Consider the following 19,010-nt stretch of genomic DNA (forward strand, 5'->3'; position numbering starts at 1 on the left):
CACATGTATACGTACGCACACGCACACACACACGCATACACACACTCTCTCACCCACACACACACACACACAAACACACACACGCATACGCGCACACACACATACGCACGCACGCACACACGCATACACACACACTCTCTCACACACACGCACACACGCATACACACACACTCTCTCACACACGCACACATGCGTGCGCACGCATGTACACATACACGCACACACACACACTCACGACAAAGTACACAAAGTAACACCTACAGCATTTTACAATGAACATTTTGTAAAAGCAATGTTTATTTGTATGCATTTAAAAAACTTTGACCTGTAAGTACGAAATTCTTTAATACAATTCCAAAACGTGCAGGTTAAACCTGTTCAACCTGTTACACTTTTAAAGAGCAATCATTGCAGATATTTATACATTTCAATAAAGATTGCAATTAGCATGCAGATCAGAGGTGGGCAATGAGGGCCGTATCGGTTTCTGTGCTTCTGGCCTTAATGACTTAATCAGCTCTAATATTTACGCCAATTTAACATTTTAGCTGTGCTTCTTGATACGTGCACGAATGACAACCTAAGTCTGTTCTTGTGTTTCTACACAAATTGTTCGCTGTGATCTAATCTACACATGAAACCAGTGTTGGCGCATACAGCCAGTTAGCTCATTTAAGCAGGGTAACTGGTGGAAACAAAGACCTGCATGCACACACCAGCCCTCCATAACCAGAATTGCCCACATCTGATGTAGATATATGCATATTTCATGCAGTTTGCTTTCTGTTGTCTAAATTAAGATTAAGAGGTGATTAACAGCCTGAGATTAGCTTTAGCGTAGTCTGGTACACTGATGGTTTCACATGGTGGGATATATGGGCAAGTTAGCAATTCCACACTGGTTATTCCTGTTCCTGGCCATTCGGACGAATCCGCTTTCACCCCAATCTGTTCCCCAGCTAGAAAACAAGCAAACACGTGAGAAGTCATTATTCAATACATCCATCCATTATCTAACCCGCTTACTCCTGGTCAGGGTCGTAGGGGGGTGTTGTAGCCTATCCCAGCATGCATTGAGTGAGAGGCAGGAATAGACCCCAGTACAATTCAGTACCCGGAGAATCTGAACAAAACTAAACCGCACAAATAACAATTTTCATTGTTCAGTGCTTAAGCATTTTATAAAACAAAGACAAAGAGGAAATCTAGCAATAATGTAATTTTTCTGTGATTTCCAGGCTAATGAAATCAGACAATTGGACTAGCATTTAACAGCTGTTGGCAAAAAAAAGCCATGGATGATGTAATGTCAGTAAATGGTCACTAGATGACAACATTTATAGTGAGGAAGGCGCTGCATCCGTTCATCCTGTTGTGAGGATTCTTTTTTTCTTCTCTAACTGACACGTGCTTCTTGTGACTGATTTTCAGCTGAGAACCAGTAATCCCCCTCCCCTCCCTTCTCCACACCTCTCCTCCTTTTGTTCCAAAATCATGGGATACCTTTCCAAATGCTGTGTGCCTCTATGTCACTGGTTTTGTTTTTTTATATATGTAGTATTACATCTTACATGGAATTTTCCATGCGTCTATACATTGCATATGACTTATTTATTAATAAGAGCCTGTGACAAAATATTTCAATGCAACAATTACCAAAGCCCAGTTCATTCTATATTTTCAACTTTGAGCATGATCCTGTAGGAGACCACCCGGATGCATTATAAAGAGGAACGGGATGAGATGTTTACCTGTTCTTCACCAGCCAGAAGTCCTTCCCCCTGTCCGTCCCATACCCAACCACAAGCACTGCGTGATTGGTCTCCGCTGAGCTGCACGAGGGGTCATCGTACACGCCTGCCGAGAGACACAGTGGGGTGTGGTGCAGCGGTCAGAGTGATGGACCTTTACACCAGAGGGTGTGGTGCAGTGGTCAGAGCGATGGACCTTTATACCAGATGGTGTGGTGCAGTGGTCAGAGCGATGGACCTTTACACCAGAGTGTGTGGTGCAGTGGTCAGAGCGACGGACCTTTACACCAGAGGGTGTGGTGCAGCGGTCAGAGCGATGGACCTTTACACCAGAGTGTGTGGTGCAGTGGTCAGAGCGATGGACCTTTACACCAGAGTGTGTGGTGCAGTGGTCAGAGCGACGGAACTTTACACCAGATGGTGTGGTGCAGTGGTCAGAGCGATGGACCTTTACACCAGAGTGTGTGGTGCAGTGGTCAGAGCGACAGACCTTTACACCAGAGGGTGTGGGGCAGCGGTCAGAGCGATGGACCTTCACACCAGAGGGTGCTGAAGCCAAGTCCAGGACTCTTGCATTCATGGATCTTTCGATGCATTTTCCAGAAAAATGTAACCTCAGCTGTTTAAATAGTTAACAGCCCATTTGGAAAAGTTAGCCAGGTACAACTGTTCTACTGTCCAGCTAGCTGGCTGGGGCTAGTCAGTAATACAGCTCAATATCTAGCTTGTGAAACATAATAGTTATTTAATTATATATATTTAGGGATTTTGTACGTTGGTTGTCCGCTAATGAGAATTGTGATCTGATGTTAATTTTGATGCGATGTTACTTAACCTACGTTTACCTCCTGTACGCATGCCTGCACAAAGTCATTTCATTACCAGGGGTATAAAACCTACAACACTCCGGTGTGGTGCGGAACACTCCAACGTTGATTCTACATGGCTACCTGGTCAAAATAAGGTGAAGGAGAGGTTTTGTCCGAAGTCTAAAATGATATGGCCTTCGTCAAGAGATTTATTTAGAACTTCTTTTCACATTACGGATAAAAAAATGCTGCAAAAACAGCAGCAGAACCTGCTGTTCCATTCGTATGCATGTGTAATTTTCCTTGATTACTCCATACAGAGTTACTCGATACAGTGTTACTCTATACAGTGTTACTCTATACAGTGTTACTCTATACAGGATTACTCTATACAGAGTTACTCTATACAGGATTACTCCATACAGAGTTACTCTATACAGTGTTACTCTATACAGAGATACTCTATACAGTGTTACTCTATACAGAGTTACTCTATACAGAGTTACTCTATACAGGATTACTCTATACAGAGTTACTCTATACAGTGTTACTCTATATAGAGTTACTCGATACAGTGTTACTCTATACAGTGTTAGTGCCAGCATGACAAGAACAGAATAGTCTATTCTTCAATTCTATTCTACTCCAAATTCCATTTTATTCTATCCCGTTTGATTATATTCAATTATGAGTAACAGCATTGCTCATTTAAGGTACTGCCTGAAAATTCTGCCAAAAATCTGCCTCAGCCCCAAATACCCCCCCCTCCCCCAACACACACACACACACACAAATAGTAATTCATCATATCTTGGTTTTGTGGTGTTTTTTCTGCATCAAACATGTTATTTTCCTATGTGAGTGCAGTAGAGTGGAGAGCAAATGTAATGGGGGGGGGGGGGGGGGCTTCACCTCCTCTGTAGCTGTTGAAGGATGGCAGGACATTGATGCTCACAGAAACGGGGCCCACGTTGGCAACTGCCACCTGCAGTGCCCTCTCGTCGCCCCGCCGGAGGATCTGGAACCCCCAGCAGTACCCGGCTCTGCCTTGTACTGAGTAACGGCACTTCCCCTCCTGGGATGAAGAGAGAGACGTTACCACCATTACGCATTCATTACGCGATGATGTTTTCCACATCATTACCGCCGTTACGCATTCACCGATGTAGCGCTTCTCCACATCATTACCGCCATTACTCATTCGCCGATGTAGCGCTTCTCCACATCATTACCGCCATTACTCATTCGCCGATGTAGCGCTTCTCCACATCATTACCGCCATTACGCATTCACCAATGTAGTGCTTCTCTACCTCAGTTCTGGGGCACTCACACACACTGGCCTTTGTTCCATCCTTAACTGCCATGTCTGAAGTACAAAGAGGCTATTCACTGTTATATAAATAGTTATATAAAGTAATACTTATATTAATTTAATGAGGGATGGTTTACCCTCTCACTGCCATAAATATTTAAAAATAATTCATGTTTCAAAGAATGATTAGGAAGCCAGACTGCTTCGAGGAGACAAGAACGGATAAAAATATGCAATCGGGAAAGAGCCCCAAGTCTCCTCTTCCACCCGCTCCCATGATGCTTTGAGGCAGTTCTTCCTCTCCTCCCCTTCTCCCTGTCCTTACCCTGGACTCGTAGGGATAGGACCTGTCAGAGTCGATGCCCTTGTTCTCGATGATGTAACGGAAGGTGTAGGAGCGGTAGCCACCGTTGCAGCCCAGGTTGCCATAGCTGCTGCTGCAGTCCAGCAGATTCTGGGGGCTGAGGGGGACCAGCTTGCCCGTCTGCCTCTTCATCAGTCCCTCCATGGCCCCTGAAACACTGAATGCCCAGCAAGACCCGCAGAGTCCCTGAGGGAGACGCACGATTGGCTGTGAGACTGCCTACCAGGCTACGCTCAGGCTATGTAACTGCCAGGCTAAGTGAATTCTGTGCTAATGCTATGTTACCACCAGGATAAGGCAAGGCCACTGTTAAGCAAATTCTAGGCTAATGCTATGTTACCACCAGGCTAATGCTAGGTTAATGCTAAGCAAATTCTAGATTACTGATATTTTACTACTAGGCTAATGCTAAGCAAATGCTAGGTTACTGCTATTTTACCACCAGGCTAATGTTAGGCTACTGCTAAGCAAATTCCAGGCAAATGCTATGTTAATGCTATGTTACCACCGAATGCCAAGACAATGTTAAGCTGATGGTATATTTCTGCCAGGCGAATACTAGGCTAATGCTAGACCAATGTTAGGCTAATGTTATGGTGTAATTTGTTTACAGTTGTGCAAGGTTGTTACTGTATACAGATATGATCAGATTCTTTAAGATCACAGAATGTATTTTCCTTTGCCTATTTCTCTGGATAAAAAATTCAATGTCAGGTGAGAGTGGGTAAGCTGTTTGTGTACAGTATGATACGCACTGGGTTACAAGTCCCTTCTCCAAAAGTGGCCTCTCCAAAAAAAAGAGGGGGGGAGCAGGGCCGGCCCGTGGCATAAACGGTTGTTTAGGACCACAACCGCTAGGGGGGGCCACACAATCCAATGTTAATATTTTTGTAATAACGTTATTCATTCCCTATTGTGGAACTTGCAATATAAATTTAAAATGGAATGATAACAGAACATTTAATAACAACGTAATGTAATAAGGATTTTACCAAGCTAGCCCCCCCCCCCCCCCCCCCCCCGCTTGACAGAATCCAGCAGCAGAAGCACCCAAACCCCCCCTCCCCCCCCGACAGAATCCAGCAAACCACAATCCCCCCCCCGCTTGGACAGATTTGCTTAGGGCCACCTAAATCCTCGGATCGTGCCTGGGGGGGGAGGGTAATAGAAGCCTATGTTCATGCACGTTCAGTCTCTCCCATCAGCATTTAATTGCTTTGTGCCTCTCCTTTCCCCCACCCTCTGTAACCAATAGAAGAGCTCACCTGGTCTCGGACTGGGCTGACCATGCCTTTCCTCCTCCAGTCCACCGACGGGGGCAGGGGGACCTTGTCTGGCAAGGTGAACGTCAGGTTGCCATGACGATGGAGCTCCTCCACCACCTCTTCCTCGTCCCTCAGCCCGTTGAGGACAGCGTTGACCTCCTCTGCCATCTGAACAGGTCACAGTTTGGGGGGTGGGGGGGGGGAGTGATGGGGTGGGTTGGACGTAAAGGAGCACACTCAGGAAGAGTTTTCCCCTCGTTGTCATGGCAACCCGTTTTACGGGCGGGTCATTAGATCAGGCCAGTGTCATCCCACCACATGTGGTGCTGCAAGCGTGAGGCCCCAGACAGAGCTGCAGTTGTCCAACAGGCCCCCTGCAGTCATCGAGTTTGACCCGAAATCTAAAACACTGACTCTTAATCACGTGGTAAAACCGCGCTCTGTTACTCTGTTTCTCTGTGGGGCTGAAACATGGGCATGGCTAACCAGCTCACTCGTCGAAAGTGATTTGCCGCGTGGCAACATAACGGCAGCATGCCCGTTACCTAGCGACAAACAACCTCACAGAACTTCTGAACAGCAAGGAGTTCATCGGGGTCTCACATGACAAGCCCATTTTAAACAGCCTTCTTCACATTAAAGTTTAATTTTATCTTGTTACCAGTAATTATAAGAAGGTCACTGTGAAGCACAAGATGTTCAGATTCTCATAAGCCGCGTTTCCACCGCAGGAACTTTACCCCGGAACTAGGAACCTTTTGAGGAACTCAGTGCGTTTCCACCGCAGGAACTAGGGTCTACATTTAGTTCCTGGGGCTTTATTTTACCCCCCAAAAGGTTCCTGCTCGGGGGGTAGTACTTTCCGAAAGTACAGGAACCTTTTGGGTGGAGCTTGCAGCGCTGAACATTACTGATTGGTCGAGTACTCGCAGCATTTCTTGGTATTTATTTTCCGCCATTACCCGCCATGTTTGAAAATATGCAGCCGCAAACCAATTTATTTTCATAATAACTTCAAGTCAAACTTGTATGTTATGCGGCGCAGTAGCCTAGTTTTGGTTATAGCCTGCCAACGTCTTGGAATTATAACGTGTGCTCTTCTGTTCTTTTCTTGCTTTAGAATTTGTTTTATAAAATGCTAAGCATTCGTGCTGGGACAGCATATTACGTAGGCTACCAAAACATTCAAACGGATTAATTCGGTTGCTGAATATTTTCTTCCCATTGTAATTGACTCAAAACGTTTGATACAGTTATGTGAGGTATGCGGTAGTTCTGCGTAATTAACATTGGTGATACAGTACAAGCAAACTGGAAATCACCTTCCGCACTTTTTGTCAGGGTAAAATAACAGGTTAATTCTAGTAATCGTCCCTTTAGCTTTTTCAGACTGCCGTAATTTTACTCAATTTTACTGCCATTTTTCAATTCCACGAAAAGACCAGGAAGACTATGGACTAATTCATGGTGCATGGTTCGCATCTGGAGGGCACACTTCGCTGCTCGGCTAGCAGTAACTTCGAAGGAAAGCAAACGGTGGCTGTACCACTACTAATTTAAATGTTCACGCAAGTCCGAGTTTTCGTTCTATTCTTATCATTTTGCGATTAGCCTATATGGAATTGACGATGAGAAAGTAATCAAACAGCAAATTGTTTACAACGTGTGCATGTTTTCTGCTGTTGTTGCCAGATATATTGGAAATGTGAATGCATTCTGTCGCTTCGGATGTCAAGACATGAAAGCGAATGTTTGCATAAAAACATAATGAATGTGTTTGAGAGCATATATAATCTGACTATTGGCCTGTTACATATACTATTGGCCTTGTTGCATAACAACGGTCCAAGTTCAACTACGAACGACATTTTTGCTTGACAACGGTAAAATATGCCCAAACGGCTGCAGAAGAATATTTCAATTCCAGGTGATTAAATCGATAAAAATCAATAAATACAAAAGTAACCATATACAGTTATTGTTGGTAGCCCGTTGTATATAAGTGGAATAAACCCCTCCGGGCTGTCCCGGTTATTATAAAATAATGTAGGCTACTTCGGTGGTAGTATGGGGTTACAGAAGAAATCATAGGACAGATGGACGGACGACAACGTCGCTTTTTCATACGTCAGTGGGCTAATTTGCCTAATCTTCGCGGGACTTTAGACCGCGGTGGAAACACAGACAACCATGGGCTGAAGGAACCTTTTAGTTCCTTGAAAAGTAGTTCCTGGGACTAAAAGTTCCGGGTAATTTTGGTGGAAACGCGGCTATAGAAGGGTAGATTTTATCCCAGCTTGACTATGTAATATAAATTACTTTAGGGTTGAATTCAGTTTTGGACAGTTGATTTAAAATTGAACCTTTTGCCAAGCACAAATAATTAAGTTGGATAATGTTGAAAAAAAGAAATAGTGCCAAAACTTCAGTCCAAAAAGTTTCCAGATTAGCCTGAGAAAGCCTGAAAAGTTTTACTGATGTTGCTCAGGGTAGGACTGACACGTACATGAACAGATGCATGTTGTCTGTTTAAACATCACTGGAGTCATTAAGTCTTTCTATCAGGCATCAGAATCAATGAAGGATGGAAGTATACGGGATATAATCAACACACTGAGATGGAACTGTACCTCAATATGAGGCAAGTCACCATGAGGACTGTACCTCAATATGAGGCAAGTCACCGTGAGGACTGTACCTCTGTATGAGGCAAGTCACCGTGAGCACTGTACCTCTATATGAGGCAAGTCACTGTGAGGACTGTACCTCTATATGAGGCAAGTCACCATGAGGACTGTACCTCTATATGAGGCAAGTCACCGTGAGGACTGTACCTCTATATGAGGCAAGACATTGTGAGGACTGTACCACTTTTGGAGGGAATCTTTCAGAGAACTGTACCACTCTATGGGTGAATATCTTAGAGAACTGCACCTCTGTGTGGGTGAATCTATTGGAGGAATGACTGACTTTAGGGGGGAATATGTTAGAGGACTGTACCACTGTATAAATGAATCTGTTAGAGAACTTTAGGTAGGGGAATATGTTAGAGGACTGTACCACTGTATAAATGAATCTGTTAGAGAACTTTAGGTAGGGGAATATGTTAGAGGACTGTACCACTGTATGGGTGAATCGACCAGAGGACTATACTACTCAATGGAAGGATCTAAAGGACTATACCAGCGTGTGGATGAATCTGTTAGAGGTCTGTACCATTTTATGTGGAATCAGGTTGTAAGACTGTACCACTTTAGGGTTTAATCTGTTACAAGACTGTACCACTCTAGAGGGGGGGGGGATCTGTTAGAGATATGTACCACTTTAGGGGGGAATCTGTTGCAGAACTGTACCACTTTAGGGGGGAAGCTGTTGGAGGTCTGTACCAGTTAAAGGGGGAATCTGTTAAAGGACTGTACCACATTCGGGGCAAATCTGTTAGAGTACTGTACCAATTTAGGGGGAATCTGTTAGAGGATTGTACCACTTTAGGGGGATCTGTTAGTGGACTGTACCACTTTAGGGGGATCTGTTAGTAGACTGTACCATGTCTGAGAGGTGGTTGAGGCCCATGGTGAAGGAGTGCAGGCCATGCGAAGCCTCCATGTTGTGTTTCTCCACCATCCTCAGGTTCTTCTCCCAGATCTGCCTCCTCTGTGACTCCTCCCCCTGATCAATATTTTAAACAGATAATCAATCACTTACATGCATGCACACACTTACATGAGCACACGTTTGCATAAACGCATGTACACGCACACACACACACACACACACACCACAGAGACATATAGACACAAACACAATTTACATGCAATCCACGCATAAACACACATTCACATTCACTTGTACTCTCTCTCTCTCTCTCTCTCTCTCTCTCGCTCTCTCTCTCTCTCACACACACACACACACACACACACAGGCAAACACACCACAGAGACATACAGACACAAACACAGTTTACACGCAATCTACACATACACGCATGAATGCATACATACACACACACACATGCATAAATGCATACACACACATGCACACACACATGCATAAATGCATACACACACGCACGCACACACAGGTCAGGTGACCCTTGCAATACGCAGTGGAAGAGGAACACAGTGAAAGCGGAAGCCCACAAATACTCTGCATTTTTACAGAGCTTCCCTGTTTCACACCGCAGCCTTCACACCTTAATGGCTTTAACTTTAAACCTACGGACCACAGAACTGCATTACAACTGGAGCATCTATCCAAAGCAATAAAAAAGGACTAGCTGTACCAGGTGTAATGCAGTTCTGTCGTTTACAGGTTTAAACTCCAGCTAAGCACACTGCAATTAAGCCATTGTGTTCACACTCAGGGGGGAGAAACAACACAAATCATGCTAGCTGCCAGATGTTAGCTTAGCCCCCATTTGTGCAGCTGTAGATATCTCTTTCAGAGGCATTTCTACATGTTTACGTAGACATTTTAGGATGACGCACTGTGTGTTACAGCTGCCACCAATTCCCCAGAATATGCACAGGATTTCACTCAAGAAGCAAGTTTCCCAATTGGGCTCCGAGGTAAAATATTTTTTTCCTACCACACAGACAAAGATATGATTATTTTATTTATTATTTATTTTAGCCAATGTCTGCGCTAGCCTCGTTGTACATGTGATTTAGGGACAAAACTGAGCATGTTTGTTGAGCAAAAAAAAATGGTACTTCCTGGTGTGCTCCCCATAGGTTTCTATCGGGATCGCTGTCCCTACATATTTTTACTCTAATGTCTGGGCCTCTGTGTCTGCAGGTTTTTACTCTAAGGTCTGGGCCTCTGTGTCTGCAGGTTTTTACTCTAAGGTCTGGGCCTCTGTGTCTGCAGGTTTTTACTCCAAGGTCTGGGCCTCTGTGTCTGCAGGTTTTTACTCTAAGGTCTGGGCCTCTGTGTCTGCAGGTTTGTACTCTAAGGTCTGGGCCTCTGTGTCTGCAGGTTTTCTCCTCTAAGGTCTGGGCCTCTGTGTCTGCAGGTTTTTACTCTAAGGTCTGGGCCACTGTGTCTGCAGGTTTTTACTCTAAGGTCTGGGCCTCTGTGTCTGCAGGTTTTTGTGGGCTCTTTTCAATCAGCGGCCAATCAAGGCCCTGGAAACAAGGCGTGTGGACTTTGACACGCTTACCTGGCTGCCATACTCTTTATTGTAATGGTCCTTCCAGTCCTTCCACTGACCATTCAGAGTCAGGTTGAGATGGGAGGAGCCGTGGCTAATGATCCCGAGGACCAATAGAAAGAAGTTCTGCAGGGCATGCATCCTAACAATACTTTCTGAAGAAGAAGGGAGTAGGTGGGTGGGGGAGGGGGGTAGTGAGTTCAAGGCAAACAAAAAATGAAAAAAAAACAGACATACAGTGCAAAAAGAAGTCACAAAATGTTCAAGGCAACCATAGGTATAGATTTCGGGGGGGAGGTGGGGGCGGGGGGGGGACGCAGGGGATATGTCCCCCTCAATATTTGGAACACGTGCATTTGTCCCCCTGAATTTTGTGTTTTCCTTTACACAGGCATTGGGTTTGAGATCAGAGGACAGTGGCTTTAATATCCACACAGACCCGCTGCCAGTCTATCCCTGAACAAGGTGTTTATCTTGAAATAAATGCTTTATCTTTGGTCTCGTTGCATCACAGAGTTTACCATCGCTCTGACTCCAGGTCTCTCAAGCTCACTTCCTCTTTCTACACAAAGAATAACCACAAATGAAAAACAAGGTAGTGCTGTGCAACCGGTAATAGTACACTCAAGTATTTCCTGTAAAAAAAAAACATTGAATACTTCAGAAATAATAAATGTAGCTCTATACTACAATCACTGCACAGATGCCGGTAGGCTGCTTTATTGGTGACACAAAGGCGTAAGCCACAGAGTAAAATACATCTCATGCTTGAAATCCATACATGCAAATATGTTTCAAATATATGCATTTGAAATACGGCCTATCCCTGTAGTTACTCTTCATTACCTTACGGGCTGCCCCCATTTACATATACTGAGCACAGCAGATCAAAACCGGCCCAGGGATAAACATTATGTGTTAAATCACTCAGTGCAGGACACCGGTTGAGCGTTTAAACTCTCTCCGCAAAAGGACCCGTTCTGACGGCTCGGGGACAGAGAGCGCTCTTACCGCTGCGTCTGACGGTGAGACCAGGATCACCCAACACTCCCCACCGAACCGTGTCCCGTCGAAAAGAGGACCTGTCTCCGCGCAGTCGCCTGGCAACAGGAGAAGATGGGGCCCGAAGTCTGCCCTCCTTGATGTCGCGATCAACAATCTACGAGCTCTTTCTCTCCCTCTTTCTCTTTTTTCTTTCCCTGTCTGTCCCTCTTTCGCTCTCCCCCTTTCTCTCTCTCCCTCTCTTTCTCTCTCTCTTTCACTTTATGCAGCTCTCTCACGTCCTTTTATTGTCAGTCATCCGAAAGTTATTTCGGGCCGATAACCGCGCAGGAAAGGCTTGAGGCTGCTGGGACACTGGTCTCTATTTCCTCATTCTGTTCCATGAAAGTATTTTTATCTGCTACACCTAAATGACCCTTAATCAACATGCATCCCCCCCCCCCCCCCAACACCCTGATCGTGTACAGAATCAATTCAAGTTGCGAGACTTTAAGGTAACACTCTGATTCCTCAAAGTATATTGAATAAGGGATAATTGGCTTTAAATACAAACACAAGACATGTACACTTCAGATCAACACAGCTTTTGGAGCGTTACTCTAATGGTAAGCAGTATACACTGACTATAGCTTCAGGGATAAAAACAAACGCAAAAAAACTCATTTTAATTTCAAGTTTTGTTTCTTTTTTATTTTTTGCAGCAAATGTTGCTATGTGGTCATTACCCGGGTGTTTTCTGAAAACATTTTGTTCAAAACACAGACAATCTTTTAGCTCTGACGAGCTCTTGATACAAGGAATATCAGTTTGCAAGAGCTAAAAAGTAGTTTCAGATGTACTTTAAAACCATAAAAGGTTTGTTAACTGTTGTATTGTTTGTAAATATTGAAGCAAAATAGGCCTGTATTTTGAGTTATGGCGGGGTGAGAACAATTAAAAGAGCACATTGTCCATCTAGAAGTTCTGTCTTCAAGAATAGAGGACTATATAACCAAAATTGATACTCAAGAAAAGTTACATATTGCACTTCTTTTAAATTATCTCAATTACCATGACAAAACAGTACTCAGAATGTTTTATCTTTTTATTTAATAATATAATTTGAGCTTGGTCCACATTCAAAGCCCTCTCTCTCTGTCTCTCTCACACTCAATGACAGAGTTTACATGCATTGTCCATGCAAAAAAAAAGGAAAAAGTGAGTAAAATGGCTCGAAGATTCTGTTCTGTTACATTCTACTGAGAAGCATGATACAAAAATTTCCTAACTAACTTAGATGCTTGATTAATGTATTTTTTATTAGGTAGTGTTATCTGTATTCATTTCTGGACAATGTAGCAGCTTGTGAGACTGCTCCTCTCGTTATAATCATAATCGTCATTAGAATGCAGCCCTCTGTCAGCTGTAGCAACTGTAGCCTAACTCTCAGTTTTGCTAGCGCACTACATTCACAAAACCTTTAAAATAAACACTTTCCCTTTCACCATGTTGTAGTATGGAAATGGAAGTAGTTGAATCACTCAAACATTTTAAATGCCCTAAAATATATATATATATATATATATATATTTAATGCGCGCTGTTTTGGCGATTTGCCAACAATTTGCGGCTGCGATATCGGATGGGTTGTTCCAGGTCACCATTTTAATCAGATGTATTGTACCATTATAACAGCAGCTCTAGATAAAAAAGAAGGTTAGGCACGTAACGTATCTCGACTGGAACAGGTTCAGCTTCGGCACAAACAAACACTGTTTATTTTCAGATAACGTTACATTTTTATCACATTTATTTTTTACTTGTCCGATCAGACAACTGCATGAGGCATTCCACTTGCCCGAACAGAGTAAGCATCCGCCAGTTGTCACCACCGAATGATAGTTAACGCCAGTGCTTGAGATGGGCAGGAGCTGTCGGGACTTGTATATGAGTACCGACTCTTCTTTTGATTACCAACATTAATTTATTTTAAACAGTATATATTTTGAGGAGTAGGTACCGGTACGCATTTTTGTCCAGTTCAAACACTGGTTAACATTATGGTATTTTGGTCATATTTGAAGCGTCGCTACCGACTGTTTCGTTGTCTTTCGGTCGCTGAAGAAAAAAAAGTAACGCTTTGAAAGACAGTGCGACCTTCGCGCGCTGCAAGTTTTCCAACCACCTCAGGAAGGAGCAAGCACGGAGCGCGCGGCCTAGAAAATAAATATGCGGACGCGACAGTATGGTTTTGAAAGCGCATTAGGCAGAAATATTAATAAAGTTTTACATTTTTAATTTATGAATTTAATATATAGGCTATATACAATGTATATATATATAATTTTTTTAATGTATAATTTTTTATTTTATTTCATTATTTTTTTATTATGTGGGGCGGCAAGGATTTTGCCGTGGCGCCACGGCACGGCAAAACCTTACCAGCAGAAACGTTGCATACACACATACACACAAACAGGCACACACACATACACACGCACACGCACACACACACACTCACATACACACACATACACACAAACAGGCACACGCACACGCACACGCACACACACACACACACTATACCACAGGTGGGCAATGGGAGCCGTATCTGTTTCTGGTTTTCTTGCAGGTTCTGGCCTAAATTATTCAATCAGCCCTGACATTAGCTCCATTTGTTGAAATGTAGCGTGTAAATTACTGTTTTTGTGTCACTAAGTGAAACATTTGCTGTGATCTAATTTACAAGAGAACCAGTGTTGGTGTATGCAGCCATTTATCTAATTTAGCCAGAGTAATTAGTGGAAACAGAAACCTACATATAGACCGGCTCTCCAGGCCCAGAACTGCCCACCCAGCACTAAACTCAGCCCCAAGGTTTTAAGGTATTTTCTACTAGAGATCTCCCATCCAAGTACAAAACAAGCCAATACCCACTTAGCTATAGCAGTTTGACTCAATAAGGGTACAGGGCAGTACGGCTGAGGTTCGTATTTCTTTAAAAAAAAAAAAATTTAAAAAAAGAAGCTGTTTGGGTACAGTGCCCTGTGAGTATGTTGTCCCATCGCTAGTTTCAGCACACTCAGAGCGTTCTGTCTCTAAATACACTAAATAATCCAAGTTATCTGACACAGGTGTACAGAACGTCACTAGGAGCTATCTATTGACAAGTCTGCTGTGATTGTTCAGACTGAAAGGAGGAGACCAAACATAACATTTTTCTTGAGTACTCAGATTATTAAATTGATTTTGTTTAGAGAGTAATGTACAGCGTGTGGATGAATCTGTTAGAGGTCTGTACCATTTTATGTGGAATCTGTTGTAAGACTGTACCACTTTAGGGTTTAATCTGTTACAAGACTGTACCACTCTAGAGGGGGGGGGGGGTCTGTTAGAGATCTGTACCAGTTAAAGGGGGAATCTGTTAAAGGACTGTACCACTTTCGGGGCAAATCTGTTAGAGGATTGTACCACTTTCGGGGCAAATCTGTTAGAGGATTGTACCACTTTAGGGGGATCTGTTAGTGGACTGTACCACTTTAGGGGGATCTGTTAGTAGACTGTACCATGTCTGAGAGGTGGTTGAGGCCCATGGTGAAGGAGTGCAGCCCATGCAAAGCCTCCATGTTGTGTTTTTCCACCATCCTCAGGTTCTTCTCCCAGATCTGCCTCCTCTGTGACTCCTCCCTCTGATCAATATTTTAAACAGATAATCAATCACTTACATGCATGCACACACTTACATGAGCACACGTTTGCATAAACGCATGTACACGCACACACACACACACACACACACCACAGAGACATATAGACACAAACACAATTTACATGCAATCCACGCATAAACACACATTCACATTCACTTGTACTCTCTCTCTCTCTCTCTCTCTCTCGCTCTCTCTCTCTCTCACACACACACACACACACACAGGCAAACACACCACAGAGACATACAGACACAAACACAGTTTACACGCAATCTACACATACACGCATGAATGCATACATACACACACACACATGCATAAATGCATACACACACATGCATAAATGCATATACACACGCACGCACACACAGGTCAGGTGACCCTTGCAATACGCAGTGGAAGAGGAACACAGTGAAAGCAGAAGCCCACAAATACTCTGCATTTCTACAGAGCTTCCCTGTTTCACACCGCAGCCTTCACACCTTAATGGCTTTAACTTTAAACCTACGGACCACAGAACTGCATTACAACTGGAGCATCTATCCAAAGCAATAAAAAAAGGACTAGCTGTACCAGGTGTAATGCAGTTCTGTCGTTTACAGGTTTAAACTCCAGCTAAGCACACTGAAATTAAGCCATTGTGTTCACACTCGGGGGAGAAACAACACAAATCATGCTAGCTGCCAGATGCTAGCTTAGCCCCCATTTGTGCAGCTGTAGATATCTCTTTCAGAGGCATTTCTACATGTTTACGTAGACATTTTAGGATGACGCACTGTGTGTTACAGCTGCCACCAATTCCCCAGAATATGCACAGGATTTCACTCAAGAAGCAAGTTTCCCAATTTGGCTCCGAGGTAAAATATTTTTTTCCTACCACACAGACAAAGATATGATTATTTTATTTATTATTTATTTTAGCCAATGTCTGCGCTAGCCTCATTGTACATGTGATTTAGGGACACAACTGAGCATGTTTGTTGAGCAAAAAAAAATGGTACTTCCTGGTTCTGATGTGCTCCCCATAGGTTTCTATCGGCATCGCTGTCCCTACATATTTTCACTCTAAGGTCTAGGCCTCTGTGTCTGCAGGTTTTTACTCTAAGGTCTGGGCCTCTGTGTCTGCAGGTTTTTACTCTAAGGTCTGGGCCGCTGTGTCTGCAGGTTTTTACTCTAAGGTCTGGGCCTCTGTGTCTGCAGGTTTTTACTCTAGGTCTGGGCCTCTGTGTCTGCAGGTTTTTACTCCAAGGTCTGGGCCTCTGTGTCTCCAGGTTTTTACTCTATGATCTGGGCCTCTGTGTCTGCAGGTTTTTACTCTATGGTCTGGGCCTCTGTGTCTGCAGGTTTTTACTCTAAGGTCTGGGCCTTTGTGTCTGCAGGTTTGTACTCTATGGTCTGGGCCTCTGTGTCTGCAGGTTTTTACTCTAAGGTCTGGGCCACTGTGTCTGCAGGTTTTTACTCTAAGGTCTGGGACTCTGTGTCTGCAGGTTTTTGTGGGCTCTTTTCAATCAGCGGCCAATCAAGGCCCTGGAAACAAGACGTGTGGACTTTGACACGCTTACCTGGCTGCCATACTCTTTATTGTAATGGTCCTTCCAGTCCTTCCACTGACCATTCAGAGTCAGGTTGAGATGGGAGGAGGCGTGGCTAATGATCCCGAGGACCAATAGAAAGACGTTTTGCAGGGCATGCATCCTAACAATACTTTCTGAAGAAGAAGGGAGGGGGGTAGTGAGTTCAAGGCAAACAAAAAATGAAAAAAAAAACAGACATACAGTGCAAAAAGAAGTCACAAAATGTCCAAGGCAACCATAGGCGTAGATTTCGGGGGTTAGGTGGGGGCGGGGGGGGGGGGGACGCAGGGGATATGTCCCCCTCAATATTTGGAACACGTGCATTTGTCCCCCTGAATTTTGTGTTTTCCTTTACATAAATAAAGACATTTCCACCATAAATTGATACAGAAAAGGCACAAATTGGTACATAAAAATTCACCAGAATGCAGGAAATTAAGTATTTGGCACTCAAAATTTCCCCCGCTTAATGTCCCCCCCAATGTAGCATAATGGGTAAGTACCCTAAAGGTTGCAGGTTCGATTCCCAGGTGTCCCGGGAGGACACCGCAGTTGTACCCTTAAGCAAGGTACTTAAACAGCATTGCTTCAGTGTATATCCAGCTGTATAAATGGATGCAATGTAAATGCTGTGTAAAATGTTGTGTAAGTCGCTCTGGATAAGAGTGTCTGCTAAATTCTTGTAATGTAATGTAATAGAATATAGGAAAGACCAGGCCTGATCACCCCCCCCCCCCCCCCCAAAAGAAAGCAAGTTTGGTAAGAAAGAAAAATTCCCCAGTGGGGAAAAAAACTTCCAGGTTTGAAGAAATCTCAAGTTCAACTTAGCTGTGGAGACGAAACCAATCCTCTGGCCAGCTCAGTGTTAGCAGTTATGCTAAATGCCAGGAAAGTAATCATAATCACAGTCGTAAAAAAGAGGCTTATACAGAAACTGGGATTTATATTGCAGCTGAGGCATTGGGTTTGAGATCAGAGGACAGTGGCTTTAATATCCACACAGACCCGCTGCCAGTCTATTCCTGAACAAGGTGTTTATCTTGAAATAAATGCTTTATCTTTGGTCTCGTTGCATCACAGAGCTTACCATCGCTCTGACTCCAGGTCTCTCAAGCTCACTTCCTCTTTCTACACAAAGAATAACCACAAATGAAAAACAAGGTAGTGCTGTGCAACCGGTAATAGTACACTCAAGTATTTCCTGTAAAAAAAAAAACATTGAATACTTCAGAAATAATAAATGTAGCTCTATACTACAATCACTGCACAGATGCCGGTAGGCTGCTTTGTTGATGACACAAAGGCGTAAGCCACAGAGTAAAATACATATCATGTTTGAAATCCATACATGCAAATATGTTTCAAATATATGCATTTGAAATACGGCCTATCCCTGTAGTTACTCTTCATTACCTTACGGGCTGCCCCCATTTACATATACTGAGCACAGCAGATCAAAACCGGCCCAGGGATAAACATTATGTGTTAAATCACTCAGTGCAGGACACCGGTTGAGCGTTTAAACTCTCTCCGCAAAAGGACCCGTTCTGACAGCTCGGGGACAGAGAGCGCTCTTACCGCTGCGTCTGACGGTGAGACCAGGGTCACCCAACACTCCCCACCGAACCGTGTCCAAACGAAAAGAGCACCTGTCTCCGCGCGGTTGCCTAGCAACGGGAGAAGATGAGGCCCGAAGTCTGCCCTCCTTGATGTCGCGATCAACAATCTACGAGCTCTTTCTCTCCCTCTTTCTCTTTTTTCTTTCCCTGTCTGTCCCTCTTTTGCTCTCCCCCTTTTTCTCTCTCCCTCTCTTTCTCTCTCTCTATCACTTTATGCAGCTCTCTCACGTCCTTTTATTGTCAGTCATCCGAAAATTATTTCGGGCCGATAACCGCGCAGGAAAGGCTTGAGGCTGCTGGAACACTGGTCTCTATTTCCTCATTCTGTTCCATGAAAGTATTTTTATCTGCTACACCTAAATGACCCTTAATCAACATGCATCCCCCCCCCCCCCCCCCACACCCTGATCGTGTACAGAATCAATTCAAGTTGTGAGACTTTAAGGTAACACTCTGATTCCTCAAAGTATA

The 19,010-nt window shown here is 43.8% G+C and overlaps 1 protein-coding gene across 2 annotated transcripts; it reads right to left on the bottom strand.

Annotated features, from left to right (window-relative positions):
* Nucleotides 1–434: 434 nt before the first annotated feature.
* LOC118233656 (cathepsin L1-like) lies at nt 435–18,704 on the bottom strand. Of its 2 annotated transcripts, none has more exons than XM_035429464.1 (8): nt 18,499–18,704; nt 10,665–10,810; nt 9,050–9,172; nt 5,504–5,671; nt 4,200–4,424; nt 3,473–3,635; nt 1,752–1,857; nt 435–959 (listed from the first exon to the last, which is right to left on the bottom strand). In XM_035429464.1, exons 2-8 carry the CDS (start codon nt 10,794–10,796, stop codon nt 860–862), a joined length of 1,017 nt encoding a protein of 338 aa, XP_035285355.1. In that variant the 5' UTR covers nt 10,797–10,810; nt 18,499–18,704; the 3' UTR covers nt 435–859. The 2 variants fall into 2 exon arrangements, with proteins under 2 accessions (XP_035285355.1, XP_035285354.1); XM_035429463.1 differs by lacking the exon at nt 18,499–18,704 and adding an exon at nt 11,667–11,994.
* Between the last annotated feature and the right edge of the window lie 306 nt (nt 18,705–19,010).

The sequence above is a fragment of the Anguilla anguilla genome, chromosome 8 (assembly GCF_013347855.1).
Source record: "Anguilla anguilla isolate fAngAng1 chromosome 8, fAngAng1.pri, whole genome shotgun sequence".
NCBI classification, from domain to species: Eukaryota; Metazoa; Chordata; class Actinopteri; order Anguilliformes; family Anguillidae; genus Anguilla; species Anguilla anguilla.

What these genes read in the sequence shown, in the direction of transcription:
- LOC118233656 (XM_035429464.1), bottom strand. Translation starts at nt 10,796, where the DNA reads ATGCATGCCCTGCAGAACTTCTTTCTATTGGTCCTCGGGATCATTAGC. An exon ending in CCTATCCCTACGAGTCCAGG is followed by an intron (nt 3,636 to 4,199) that starts GTAAGGACAGGG and finishes TCTTCATCCCAG; the next exon opens with GAGGGGAAGTGCCGTTACTC. An exon ending in CTTCAACAGCTACAGAGGAG is followed by an intron (nt 1,858 to 3,472) that starts GTGAAGCCCCCC and finishes GTCTCTCGGCAG; the next exon opens with GCGTGTACGATGACCCCTCG.